The sequence below is a fragment of the Didymosphaeria variabile genome (assembly GCF_027946475.1).
Source record: "Didymosphaeria variabile strain IMI 356815 chromosome Unknown scaffold_1, whole genome shotgun sequence".
NCBI lineage: Eukaryota > Fungi > Ascomycota > Dothideomycetes > Pleosporales > Didymosphaeriaceae > Didymosphaeria > Didymosphaeria variabile.
Genome location: NW_026611620.1, coordinates 1,869,892 through 1,883,218, shown reverse-complemented (window position 1 = coordinate 1,883,218; position 13,327 = coordinate 1,869,892). Strand labels below are relative to the sequence as shown.

Below are 13,327 nucleotides of genomic sequence, written 5' to 3'. Positions count from 1 at the left end.
GAGATAACGGGGGACGAGGGCGCGGATCGGTACTCCCAGCATCCCCAGGGAATCTACGGGTTAGCGAAGGAAAAGAGGTGGCAGAAGATGATACAGGATCGAAGAGATAGTAAGACTAACGCGACCAGATAATCCCTTACTGATTACTTTAATTGGGCGCTTGGCAAAGTGGATCAATTTCTCGATGAGAATCAACTGAACTTTGAAGATGTTCGCATTCAGACTAAGTTCTATCCTGCCATTTGAGGCGCAGCCCCAACCCAAAAAGCAATCGCGGACGAGATAAAAACTCCTACAGATGCAACATGTATCTTAGCGCAGCTCTTGCCTCCCTAAAATTACTGCTTGCGAAATTGACTTTCCTTCTCTAACCACGTGCCAAAGTCCATCAAGCCCGGGTATATCTTACTACACTCTTCAAGATTCGCCCCAGTACCCTGCTTCTTCAAATAGTTGAACATGTTGCCAACAGACTTCACCGCAGCTAGCGCAATACACGCCACAAAGCCAAATGTTTCCGGCATATCCGTCCCAATCTTCTCTTTGAATATCGCATTCGCCTGATCGAAAGTAAGCTCCGCACCAGCTATTGAGAGATACCGCCCCTCGTACTCCTCCGGGTGATTGAAAGCCTGAGCAGCAAAAGCTCCAATGTCTTTCGTAGCAACGAGCTGCAGCGGCTTATCCTTTAGTGCAGACTGCCACATCGACGCCATAGCCTTGCCAGCGAAGTCGTTCGTGATGTTCTCCATGAAAGCTACCGGCCGAAGCACAGCGTACTTCATCTGCGTCCCCGCGGCCTTCTCCTCGAGGTACTTCTCGATGTTGTGCTTCGTCATCCAGTGGGGTACATCAGTCGGCGTGGAAGATGACTTCTCGCCTCCACGGTCGACAGAGCTGTAGATGAAGAATTCTACGCGTGCGGAGATGGATGAGTCAATGAGGTTCTTGCCCCAGGTTTCTTCGATGGTGATATCGCCTGCCGGCTTGCCTTGGACGCTGTACACGCCCCAGATGGGGTTGTTCGTGGCGGCCGCTGCGTTCTTGAAGACGACAGAGGTGTTGTCGAGGTCGCCTTCTATGAGCTTGATATTTGGGGATGAACTGGCGAGTTTCTGAGCGGAGGGTGATGAGGTGTTGCGTGTGAGGGCGAGAATTTCGAAGTCGGTGCCTTGAAGGGCTTTGATGACCGCTCCACCTTGGCGGCCGGTTGCACCTGTTACGAGGATGGTTCTTGCCATGGTGGAGAGTGGGTTTAGGAAGTGGTAGATGGATGGTAGAGACGGGTTGCGGTTGGAAATTGTCTTCGTCAATATGAGAAAGAGGAGCAGATGTAGTTGAGGAGTGTTGATGGAATGAGATGCTTGTTGTGATGATCTTTCAAAGCCGCCATACTGTACCACTTATATGTAGATACCTAGAGACAATCTTTCGCACGGTAGCACAGCTACTACACCTGCAGCATTATTTAGCGGATCAACACCGCCGCTTCGTCCGCCCAGTGAGCACTGGGAAGAGTAGCCAAGCAAAGCTTAGGCTCGTAGATCTCCATCGGCGGAAAGATGTGCGCGTACGGCCGCCTTCGGTGAAGCATTGGGGGCTGCGGCGCCAAGGCTGGAGAAGGCCGGAGGCTATCGGAGGTCGCATCATATCCGTCGGATATGCATGGTGACGGCCGAGCGCTCACTGAAGCCACAACCGACCTTGATCCTGGCGTAGAGACAACGATCCTACTGTGGACAAAGATTCTGTGAGCAAGGTTTGTTCTTCCTAGAGAGAGACAGCTTTTATTGGAACAGTCAATGTCGAACTCGTGGATATGGTTCGATCTCATTGCACGGCGAGAGCCTTCCAGTCACACTGAGACGGCGACGAGGTCGCTTTACTTTGTCATACAGTCATAAAACTTCAAAGGATAGCATCCTTTGTGAGTCGCACTTACAGTCGTGATGTTGCCGCTGCTTCAGTCCACGATTGATGGGAGGATCCGCATGACTCAGACGCACGCTATTCCTATCCTGGCCAGCGCGCTTTCTCACAAATGAATTTCGCCCACGGTGCCTGGCCCCACGCCGCCACTACTTGAAGTTTCGCAGACGCACGCCTCACCACCCCTCGAACAAGCACACACGTAATCGATTATAGCAAGACAAGCACGGGTAGCACGAGGCTCACTACACAATACACCGCAACCATGTCCCGGGTAGCAGGGTATGTGCCCGCCTTCTTGTGCGCGCATTGTATTCGCTTACTGACCCCCGCAGACGAACAGACTGGGCCGAAGAGGAGGACGAGGACTCCCTCACGCTCCCGCAGCAGCAGATTATCAAGAACAAAGATGGAACCGAAACCATTATTACCTACTCCATCCGCGAGGACGGCAAGAAAGTCAAGACAACCCGCCGCATCAAGAAGACCGTCAACAAGATCGTCGTGAACCCGCGCGTCGCCGAGCGCAAGCACTGGGAGAAGTTTGGACAGGAGAAGGGCAAGCCTCTTGGGCCCCAAACGGATACCGTCAGTGTTGCCGAGAACATCGTCTTCCGACCCGTCGCAGGCTGGAAGGCCAACACCGAAGAGAAGAGCCAGGAGGACCAGAAGAAGGCAGATGCGCTCAAATCAGCAAAGATCAAGTGTCGTATTTGCCAGGGTGATCATTTCACTACCAAATGTCCCTTCAAGGACACCATGGGTGAGAGCGAGGTCACACCGGCAGACATGCCCGACGATGCTCCCCAGGCAGGCGCAGCTGGCACCGGGTCCGGCAGTTACGTTCCCCCTCACCTGCGAGGCCGCGGCGCTGGCGCCGGCGAGAAGATGGGCGGCAAATTCGAGCGCGACGACCTGGCCACACTCCGAGTCACGAACGTTTCCGAATTCGCAGAAGAGCAGGACCTTCGCGATATGTTTTCAAGATACGGCCATGTCACCAGAGTGTTCCTCGCGAAGGACAGGGAAACGGGCAGAGCAAAGGGTTTCGCTTTCGTCAGCTACGCAGACCGGTCAGATGCTGCAAAGGCTTGCGAGAAGATGGATGGATGTAAGTTTATTTCCTTGTCCGTTTTGTGTATGATGCTGACATCATTTCAGTCGGTTACGGCCATCTTATCCTGCGCGTTGAGTTTGCCAAGAAACCCGGCAACTAGGAAGAGACCAGGCGTAAGTAGGAACCACATCGACGTTAGCGCTCGGAGCCTGGGAAAGTGGCAGTTGTTTAAGCGAACGGTTGGACCATACTGTTCAAGTCCAAAAGCGGTCTTAGATGCTTCGAGGCTTGAATTGAAATTCACGGTTACTGTATGACTTGCATGGCGTTATACGGCAGATTGGGTTGGTTGAAGTGTAGACAAAACACCGGTTGCGCATATCATGCAGGCTGGGTCGGATGTTCTCATCCGATGTCGGTACATTATTCCATGCCATGGGGATTCTAATGCATTCTGTATCAGGACATCTCGTTATCTACTGTGAGAAATAATAGCCCCTCAACGCCAGTGTGAACCGAGGGATGAAAGCCTGTAAAGCAAACGTTCGTTGTCAAATTATTCCCCAATGGGTATTTGTCGGTGTGCAGGTGTTGTGGAATGGATCTTGGGTGGGCGTACATCAAGTGTTTGGGGGCCTGAAGCAGTCACACGGACGCAGAAGAACGATAGCGAAAGGAAATGCACAGCATCAACAGGATCAAGTACCAATGAGACGTCTTCGCCATAACTTGGCTTGGCATGCCTTGCATTGTACAGATTGGGGCTGGGTGAGGAAATCAAGGGGTCAATCCGGTTTTTAGTATAGATGAGCAGACTAGAAAGGTCCTTTAAGATACTACAACAAGTACCATATATATTCTATATGACCTTGAATACAAGCGCCACGTGATCTTGCCGTACATCCGAGGTGAAGCCATGACCCACGCGCAAAATCCCGCTAGGAACGCAATTGGTTCCGACGCCCGACATCAGTGGCCGATTTCGAACGCCATTTTCCCAGCCTTTCCTGTATATGCAATTATGATACCCTGGGCGCTATTCTTTAGAAGTCTATTAGCATTTGTCCCTTATGCATAGGAAACCAATTACAGATTTCACGCGTCTCCCACCATGACATCATCCGATGCCCTCAGAGGGCTCCTTCGGACTACCACCTCTACTCGCTTTAGTCTTCCGATAGGCGCCACGACGAGAAGATCGATATGTACGGACTGTTTGCGGACGCAACGGTTGCAGAGAAGCCGATGGAGTGGCGCGCTTGCGCCGAGAGTAGCTACAGTAGCTGGACATGGCACGCTTAGATTGAGGGCTGGGGCATACAGAGGGCACGCGCAAGAAGTGCAAGCTACTCTACTAGAAAGAGAACAGGAAACTAGGACAACATCAGGACATACTCCGTTAGCAGAATACGATGCGCGGGTGGAGAGTGGCCGTCTTAGAAACGACGAGCACCAGCGCGGACTCATCCAGTACCTCGACGACCTTCATATTATGCTGTCACGTTACGAGCAACCGCCTGTACAACCGCCAGCAATAGAAGACCTGAAGCCCAAGAAGAGTTTCTTTTCATTCTTCTCGTCCGCGGAAGCTTCAAAACCCCCGCTCTCTCCGATTCCAGACTCTTTACCTAAAGGATTATACATGTACGGCGATGTTGGCTCTGGAAAAACAATGCTCATGGATCTCTTTTACGACACCCTTCCACCTAATATTACGAAGAAGACGCGTATCCACTTCCACGCCTTCATGCAAAGCGTGCACAAAAACCTCCACAAAATGAAGATGCAACATGGCAACGAAGTCGACGCCATCCCCTACGTAGCCGCCGGCATCGCCGAGCGTAGCAGCGTACTCTGCTTCGACGAGTTCCAATGCACCGACGTCGCAGACGCCATGATCCTGCGACGGCTTATAGAATCTCTAATGGCCCACGGCACCGTTATCGTCACCACCTCCAACCGGCACCCAGACGACCTCTACAAGAACGGCATTCAGCGCGAATCATTTATTCCCGCCATCAACCTCCTCAAGACAAAACTCTCAGTCATTAATCTTGATTCGCAAACAGATTATAGGAAGATCCCAAGGCCGCCGTCGGGCGTGTATCATCATCCGCTCGATGAAGCTGCGAAGAGCCATGCTGAGCGGTGGTTCAAGTTCCTGGGTGATCCGGAGAACGATCCGCCGCACAAAGCCATCCACCATGTCTGGGGACGTGAGATTGAAGTCCCGAAAGCCAGTGGACGATGCGCGTGGTTCAGCTTCAATGAGATTATAGGACGGGCGACGGGCGCGGCGGATTACCTAGAACTCATGCGAAATTACGACGCTTTCGTCATCACAGACGTGCCGGGGATGAATCATAGGAGTCGGGATTTGGCGAGAAGATTTATTACGTTCATTGATGCTATTTACGAAAGCCGCGTAAGTCCTCCCCCAACACTCTCGACCGATCTACAGCATGTTTGATTAACTAGGAACAGGCCAAACTCGTAATGACCACCGCTGTCCCTCTAACTTCCCTCTTCCTCTCCGCCTCCGAACTCCAAGACGCCATGGCCACCGACCACCCCCAGGGTACCCCTCGCTCTGCCGATGACGGCGCAGATGTCTCCGACGTGATGCGAAGCCTGATGGATGACCTCGGGATGAACATGAGCATGTTGAAGAACAGCAACCTTTTCACTGGCGATGAAGAGAGGTTTGCGTTTGCACGCGCGCTGTCACGGCTGAGTGAGATGGGAAGTGTGGAGTGGGTCGAGAGGGGCTGGGGATGGAGGGGAAGGAGGAAAGGGAGAGAAAGATGGGTGGCAAAGAGTTAAAAGTAAGTGGAGGGAGGATAGTATGTAGAAATTCAAAAGAGTCGAAGCGATACATTGCGGTTCAAATATATCGTGCTTGGGGTGGTGAATAGGAGCGTTCGGGAAGTTGTTGCACTGGCTGTGTTGGCCTTGTTGTGAGCGGCTGTGCGTTTGACGTGGTGAGTGCTGCTCGTAATTGAGCGCAGACTCATGTACCCGCGCGATGATCGGGCTTGGTAAGGTAATCTAGCATAGGGACTTCGCCTGTAATGACATATTGCGTAGCGGCCGTGGCAAACTGAAGAATCGCCGGCTTAAATGTTTGCGTTTCTTAGTGAACGGTGGCTTGGGAGTACAAAATCTGAAGTTAATCAAAGGCCTGCAAGAAGACGAGCGTCTTGACGTGCAGAACAAGCTGAAAGTTGCGCAATTATACCAAAGGGACCCTAGCCCACTATGAAGAACTCTTCTGGATTGGGTAAAAGCCTCGGAAGCCTTGTACTATTATTCTTTCGAAGAGCTCGTCAAAAGTGATGGTTGGTTTCTTCTTATGTGAAAGTACATCTGTTGTAAATTGTCCTCAAATGGACATATGAATAAGATAGGGCTGCGATGATGCGGGTAAAAGACTTTTGTAACATAACGAGGTTGGAGAGGTTTGATGATAGGGAAATTTCGAGAAGGAGAGGCGCTCTGAATGCTAAGTGCATGCGTACCTCAACACAATCGTATGAATTTTTTTCTTTCATCTTATTATTATCAGTGTTCTCTACAAAGACGTGGCCCGAGGCCCAAGGCAAACCACAGGCAAGCTTATTCCGCATACACGTATATAAGTCTAGAGGATCATAGTCGAGATATCTCTCAGAGCGCTGTTCCATGCTTAAGCCAGCCCTAGAATCTAAAGGACCGATCCGGACCGCATTACTCCGGCTCCGGGCTTTGTAGTTGTGTCCTATTGCAGAAAATACTATTTCTAAAACTTAGCCTGTCGCCATCACACAACTGTGGTTTCCAGCGGCATACAGAAGAAACATTGCGATCTTCACATTTTCCAACTTTTTCTTCGTAGGCCGACATCAGAACAAAGTCATCTTACCAAACCCGAAGATACCATTTTACCCTAGGAATGTTCAACTTAACTAATCTTCACGATGAGCATTATACTAATATGTACAAATCTACACCCTTTCTCAATGGTATATTCCCACTTCCGGTACAGATATACACTTTTATTTTGGTGCAAAGAATACTTGATACTTGATGCATATGCACAAGTCGCATGCGTAGTCATCTCCTCTCGAGACGTCCACGAATCTGGCGCTCACTCTACTGACAATCCCCTCAGGCTTGGCTCGAGGCTCTTCTCCCCTACTCCTCCACCACAGAAATGTAGGTCTGTGGTATGTTCGAACATCACCCGATTACTCCATTCATTACCCAGAGTTTGCCTTGAGGAAGACCCGAGCTATTCTTCGAGCCAACACAAGAGTTGATGAGGTACTGCTAATGCTATTCCTCATATCCAAGAATTCCTGGTAAAGTACACACTGCACCTAAAGTATAAGTAGATACTATGAAGCTGACAACATGACCAAAGATCCGTTCGATAATGTTCCGCGCCGCGTAGATTGTATAGCTTCCAGAAGCTTTTCAATTTGCGGGACCTGCCAGAGTCGAAAGACATGAAAAGCCGAGCCGAAAGTAGATAGCCTCCCGAAGTAAAACGTAAAGGTGAGAAAGGATTTTCCCGTGATCATTAGCTTGAACGCCGAAAAACATAACAGGAACAAGGGTTGGACATGCGACGCCTGCAATGCCGAACATACGCCAGACCAAAGCCACCCGGTCGTAGTCGTAGTTATATCCAATACGCCGACATCGTCAGCAGTTCCAATATACAGACCACCATCCCATTCGTCTCACCACCTCCACCGTCATGTGTTCAATCCTCCTCGAATACCCGATTACGACCTCCACCCCTCCCCTCCCCACCCCTTCTTCCGCGGCAGATTGTTCTTAAAACTATTCCAGCTATGTCTCCTCTCATCCCAATCGCTCATCTGCCCGACCATAAAATCCCAACTCCGCCCCTCATGCCCCCTCATCTCCGTGTCCCTCGCACACATTTCCCTACACCCTCGACCTCCTCGCTCGGCCTGCTGCTTCCTCCCCAACGAGGTATGGGTCCTCGAGTGGACTTAGTGGTGAGATTTGAACCGGATATGGGGAGATATCTGGGGAAGGTGGGTTCGGGGAGGTTTCTGGGGACGGCGACAGGGGACGGCGGAAAGCGCATTTAGCATCGCTTCTGTGTCTGCGCGTGCCTGTGCGGTGCGACGCGCGCAACGGCGCTGTATTGTTTTGAATTGACTGTACGCGTGATGTTGAAGTCTGAATTCGACCCGGAGGCGCGGTTTCGCAGTTCGGGCGCGAAGCCGGGGGCATATATGCGCGGTGCGGGGAGGCCAATACTTTCTTGTCCTGGTGATAAAGGTGGGAGGAGGGAGGTGGGTGTGCGGTAGGAGCGGTACGTGGGTGTATCAGAGACATAGGAGGGGGCTGCGCTGCGGATGGAAGCGGTGTCGGGGTCTTGACGGGAGTATAATGGGAGGGGTTCTGAGTCGAGGGGTCGGACGTCGAGGAGCGTTGACATTGTGGGGGGGGTGTTATTGCGTAGTTGCGGGCAGTCGCAGGGTACCACAAGTTGTAGAGTTCGAAGATTGAGCCCAGTTAGAATCTGAAAGTGACCGTCAAGTCGTTCAAAAGCCTCAATGCATATGAGGTGGCCAGCATGGCGGGCTAAACACTAGAACGGTAGAAACAGGGCAACGGGGCCTCTAACATGGCGGCGCATTCTGTTAAATGTCGCGCACCGCGCCTGCGCCGCCCAGGTACTAGCCATGGTCTTGGGTCAGCAGCTTCGGGGTGCACCTGCATGGCTACGCCCGTCCGCGGACCCAGCGAGGCTTGCATGACGACGACTACGTGGTGGAGGCCACTGTAACAAGCATTGGGTGCCGCTGTACCGGATGCCCCGCATTCGTGATGACCGTCATGCAGCTCTCACGGGAACGAATTCTTCGGATCTAAGCACAGACCCCAACAAAATACCTTCTTGTATAGCGACTGTATATTTCATCAGATTTTGTTCTTTTTTAGTTCTTTGTGATCGCATAAAGTTGTAGATTTTTATAGAAGAGCTTATATGCAGTGTTTACTTGGTGGAGGGTGTTAAAAGTAGTGCCAAGATATGGCTTAGATCCGGAGTTCACGTTCCCGTGAGAGATGCAGTCAACTTCCCAGGTAGCAATCCCCATTATCGATAAGAACAGCTCCCAGAAATGACAACATATAATGCAATGATTACTTTTCCCGAGATCGCTAATTAGACACGTCCACTCATCGTGATGCAAAAGACAGTCTTCATCTCGCGGCGCTAATCATGGCTGAGACGCCTGTGTTCGAACTACAAAGGAATTCTGGCGCCATGGCCAAGGGGTATAAGTGCGCCAACGCCGGTAAACAAACGACGGTATCCTCTAATTGTGAAAGTCGACATCCCTCCCAAAAGAAAGTAGGCCGTGTGTGGTTACATGTACAATGCGACCTGGATCGCGAGGTTTAGCCCCTTCCCCCAGACGACAGTACGTACTGTCAACAGGATGGACTAAGAACAAACCAAGGGTCTTCAACTCCATGCATGAGACTCGAGCATGGCGTGGATTCGGAGCGATCGATGCAAACGTTGGCCTACCATTACCGTGAGAATAACGGCATACTGCTCGAGTTGAAACTGTCATTTACGTCGTCGTCGTCCTCCTCCATGTATTCATCTTCGGTCTCGAATTTGCTACCCAACGCCTCGCGAGCTTCCCGTAGCATGGCGCTCATCTGGGAGCTCATCCTTCTCATGCGGGCATCGTCTTCGTCCTCCTCCCGTCGCATCTTGCTGATGAGTCGCTGACTTTCCGGGGGCAATGGACTCTTTTTCTTAGACGGCTTGTCATTGAACAAGAGAGGCGAGCCGTAGCTTTGGCGACTGTATGATCGCACATGGCCTGGCGATTGAGAGTTCGTTTTGACCGACCCGTAAAACGTTGTTTTGTCCAGGGTGGAACGTCGGGAGACCGGTATTAACGATGGTCGCTTGTGCACCGGCGTTGTCATACTCGCTCTGGAAACAGGCCGTGGGATGTGCGAAGGTGACCTTGTTTGACTAGGTACTCTTCGCGCAGCCATGCGCGGTGTCGAAGGCCTCGATACAATATCGCCTTGATTGTCTACGACCACCCAACTCTCCGCCGTACGCTGTCGCTTTGCTCCGGGTCGCTCGGCTTTTAGGGATTCTATCGACTCGACACCGAAATCGTTGTCGCGGTAGTCGATCGGACGGGTTTGCGGCGTAGGACCTTTCGGTAAGCTGTAATCATCCTGTAATCCCAGTTTGGCCGCCACTTCTTGGTTTTCGAAGGCATATGCTTGGCCACCTCCAGCTTGAAATCCACGGAAAGGAACAGAGCAGAATTGATACAACTTGCCAGCCACTCCACCCACGATATTCATCAACTGGTTCAACATCCACGGTTTGGCGCTGGCTGGTGTAACCTGAAGCTCCGTGGGCTGAAGGTGCGGAGGTATGCCAGAGTTTGGGCTTATAGGTGTTGACCACATTCCGCGTTGTTTCTCCAGGTGAAAATAATCGTCCAAGTTCCCGTTCTGCCTTGCGAACTTATCCGTAACCTCCATGCCTCCAGCTAGCTCGTATCGGTCGTTTGCCAGCGGCGGTGGACTCCTGACTGACGACCGAGAGTTGCTTAGCGGGTGCGACCAAGGGTTTGTGTTGGGCGATGGGGCTCTGAAGGTGAATGCATTATTTTGCAGGTCGGGGTTCTCGTAGCGAGAGCGTTTCCGGGTCGCGTGGTCGTCGCCTTCGGTCACCTGAAGGCCGGAGGTTTCAGAAGAGACGGGCGGGAATCGGGTTACCGGCTCGTAGAGGTGGGGTCGCGAGTCGCATCGCTGAAGCGAGGGTGAGGTGAAGAAGCCTGGCATGTTGCTCTGTTGTCGAGGTGTTGATGCCATGCGACTGTTCGAAAGGGTCCCTTCGGCTTAATCCGCGGAAGCGCTCGCCTCACGTTTTTAGGATTGCGGAGGGTCGAGGAAGTGGGCGGACGAAAAGGTGCAGCAGTCGCACGATTAGAGATACATGATGGCGTTCAAAGTTAGAGGCTCTGTGCGGAAAACGTTGAGAGGTAAGAGAGCATTTGTTTGGGTTGCACTTGCCCCGGCGACGGTAAACGACCAATCACGTGTGCTCAAAAACGCTAGGGTTAGATCTCAAATGGCGGTCAATTCAAATGTTGTCTGCAACGTAACAACAGTGTCAATGTTCATTGAATCGTATCTGTCAAATATCTCCAACGCCGACCGAACCTGAGAACCATCCGGGTATCGGAAAGACACCGCCGCAACATAGGAATTAACGCCGTGCTATGCTTCCAAACATGTCTACAACCTTTACGCGCGTGCAATCCATCCACTGTGTACAAAATAGTCGAATATCTGCTTCGTCTTGCGTTCGTCAATCTTCGCTATCTCGATCGCAGTCCGTTTCTTAAGAGAACCGCCCTGCTTCATCGCTTCTCGAATCAAGTTCTCTTTGATCACAAAGTAGGGTTTCGGCAAGATGCGTAGAACTCGACAAATCTCTTGTTCCTCCGGCGTGAGAAGCTGTAGGTCCGAGGCTGCTTCTTTGGCAAATTTCAAGGGTACTGTATTGGGTAATGCTTTTGCTACGAATTTGGTCTTGGACTGCTGCGGTGTCAGCACGCCATTGGTACCGTTCGGCTGGTCAGGAGGCGGCGTCGAAAGTCCGTTCTTCTGGCGTAGGTGTAGAGGCAGTTCAGCCGCCGTCAGTGCTTGTGTGGCTGAAGGTGTCTCGAAAGGAGGCGTGGGCTTGCTTATTCGGTTTGATGCAAGGCGATCGAACTGTCCCAGTGGAGGGCCTCGAGACTGTCGTTGCTGCTTTTCCTGCTCATATTTTTCGCCTTGTTTTAGGTCCGTGATCTGGTGGTTTCTCCAATCCTGGAGCTGGTTTATGGCTTGTCGCAAGCTGTGTTCGTAGATGAGCCCCTCGCTGAACTTCTCAAAGTCATCATGCTTCATCATCCGGGCGAAAGGCTTTGCTTTGTTGAGAAGATCACGTTCCTCTTTCGTCCGCTTCTTGTCGGCAGCGGCATTCTTCCGGTAGTCCAGGAGCTTGTGTTCGAAGATAACCTTCTTCCGCTCGACTCGCGCATCTAATTTAGAATTATATATCTCCATCACTGTCATCTTCAATTCCATCTCTGGCTCAATCTCGCCTGTCCTGGGGTTGACACCATCGCCGGGATCGAACTGCATGTGCTGCACAGCTTCTTCTGCCTCGTTGAAGTATTCGGTCTCAAATTCTAATCGACCAGGCATGTAGCCTTGGACTTCGTGACATGCCGGTACACTGGCAGTTGGCTTCTGCTTCGGCGTTGCAGGTGGCGCATTCTGGGCGTCATCCTTCTTCTTCTCTATCCTCCGCTTTTTATTGGCCTGGAACACATCTCGTGGTATCCGGTCGCTGAGTTCGGTATCCTCGGGGCTGGCTCTTTCCGGTAGAGGAAACTTGGAGCTGTTTATGTACGTGTTTATGTAATGGTCCCGTACTTCGTCTTTGGACCTGAACCCGCCAATGTGATCTGCTATGTCTGCCCATGATCCTAAGCCGTACGTTTCTGCTCCTTCGAGAAGGGCGAGCTCTTCATCTGCACCCCAGTCTTCTGTGAATATTGGTATTGAGTGCTGCTCAATTACTTGATATGGATGTGTCTTGGGGTCGTGGTCGCGGGAGTGCTTTGCATCAGAGAAGCAGGGCACACAGAGGTCATACTCGTGGCAGACGTCGCTGGCGCAGCGTATACGCACCTACAAAAGTCAATACTGTGCTTTTACGTAACCGCCGACATAGTATATGCCCAAGATGCATCAATTGCAGTATACGCCCGGGGGCTTACCGTCGATGTTATGTCCGACGAGCACACGTCACACACGTACTTGACACCACCCTCGGTGCCCCTCGATCCAGTCTTCTTCTTAATAAGACCCATAATGGGTGTTTAACGCTTTGCGCATATACGAAGTAGTGAGGGAGCGGCTGCAGTTGCCACGCCGGGCAGTCCGCTAGAGCACGATCTGGAGCGTGGCTGTGTCGGTTTCAACGCGTTTGCGCGTACGCAAAGCAGTTCACGGCTGCGGCGCAGACTGGTGAATGCAGCGCAATGAGTGGGTATGACGTCGCAGAGGCGGGCGTGCTGTCGCAAGCTGGCAATGTAACACTGTGTCGGGGGTGGCGGCGCGTGCGGACGGGCGGGCGGTTGGTAATGTCGCGATAGACAGGTAGTCGCATCACGGAATCGCTACAGGCGTCCCGAGGAGAGGCGTCGGCACCGCGGGCACGAATTGCTGTCAAACGGCTAGCTGCGTCGAAGGACCAGCTGTGAGCCTGTGCGT

General features: G+C 51.9%; 5 protein-coding genes across 5 annotated transcripts; 2 read left to right on the top strand and 3 right to left on the bottom strand.

Moving 5' to 3' along the window:
• Positions 1-338: 338 nt before the first annotated feature.
• Positions 339-1,241, bottom strand: N0V89_000603 (uncharacterized protein; the record flags this gene model as incomplete). The annotated part of the gene is made up of 1 exon (XM_056209424.1): positions 339-1,241. The coding sequence occupies one exon, from the start codon at positions 1,239-1,241 to the stop codon at positions 339-341; it is 903 nt and encodes a 300-aa protein (XP_056076246.1).
• Positions 1,242-2,194: 953 nt separating this feature from the next.
• On the top strand, positions 2,195-3,146 carry TIF35 (translation initiation factor eIF3 subunit g; the record flags this gene model as incomplete). The annotated part of the gene is made up of 3 exons (XM_056209423.1): positions 2,195-2,211; positions 2,265-3,040; positions 3,091-3,146. The coding sequence occupies 3 exons, from the start codon at positions 2,195-2,197 to the stop codon at positions 3,144-3,146; spliced, it is 849 nt and encodes a 282-aa protein (XP_056076245.1).
• Positions 3,147-4,231: 1,085 nt separating this feature from the next.
• Positions 4,232-5,809, top strand: AFG1 (ATPase; the record flags this gene model as incomplete). Its single annotated transcript, XM_056209422.1, has 3 exons — positions 4,232-4,236; positions 4,289-5,411; positions 5,471-5,809. 3 exons carry the CDS (start codon positions 4,232-4,234, stop codon positions 5,807-5,809), a joined length of 1,467 nt encoding a protein of 488 aa, XP_056076244.1.
• Positions 5,810-9,547: 3,738 nt separating this feature from the next.
• On the bottom strand, positions 9,548-10,840 carry N0V89_000600 (uncharacterized protein; the record flags this gene model as incomplete). Its single annotated transcript, XM_056209421.1, has 1 exon — positions 9,548-10,840. One exon carries the CDS (start codon positions 10,838-10,840, stop codon positions 9,548-9,550), a length of 1,293 nt encoding a protein of 430 aa, XP_056076243.1.
• Positions 10,841-11,305: 465 nt separating this feature from the next.
• ADA2 (Transcriptional adapter ada2) lies at positions 11,306-12,924 on the bottom strand (the record flags this gene model as incomplete). The annotated part of the gene is made up of 2 exons (XM_056209420.1): positions 11,306-12,742; positions 12,832-12,924. 2 exons carry the CDS (start codon positions 12,922-12,924, stop codon positions 11,306-11,308), a joined length of 1,530 nt encoding a protein of 509 aa, XP_056076242.1.
• Between the last annotated feature and the right edge of the window lie 403 nt (positions 12,925-13,327).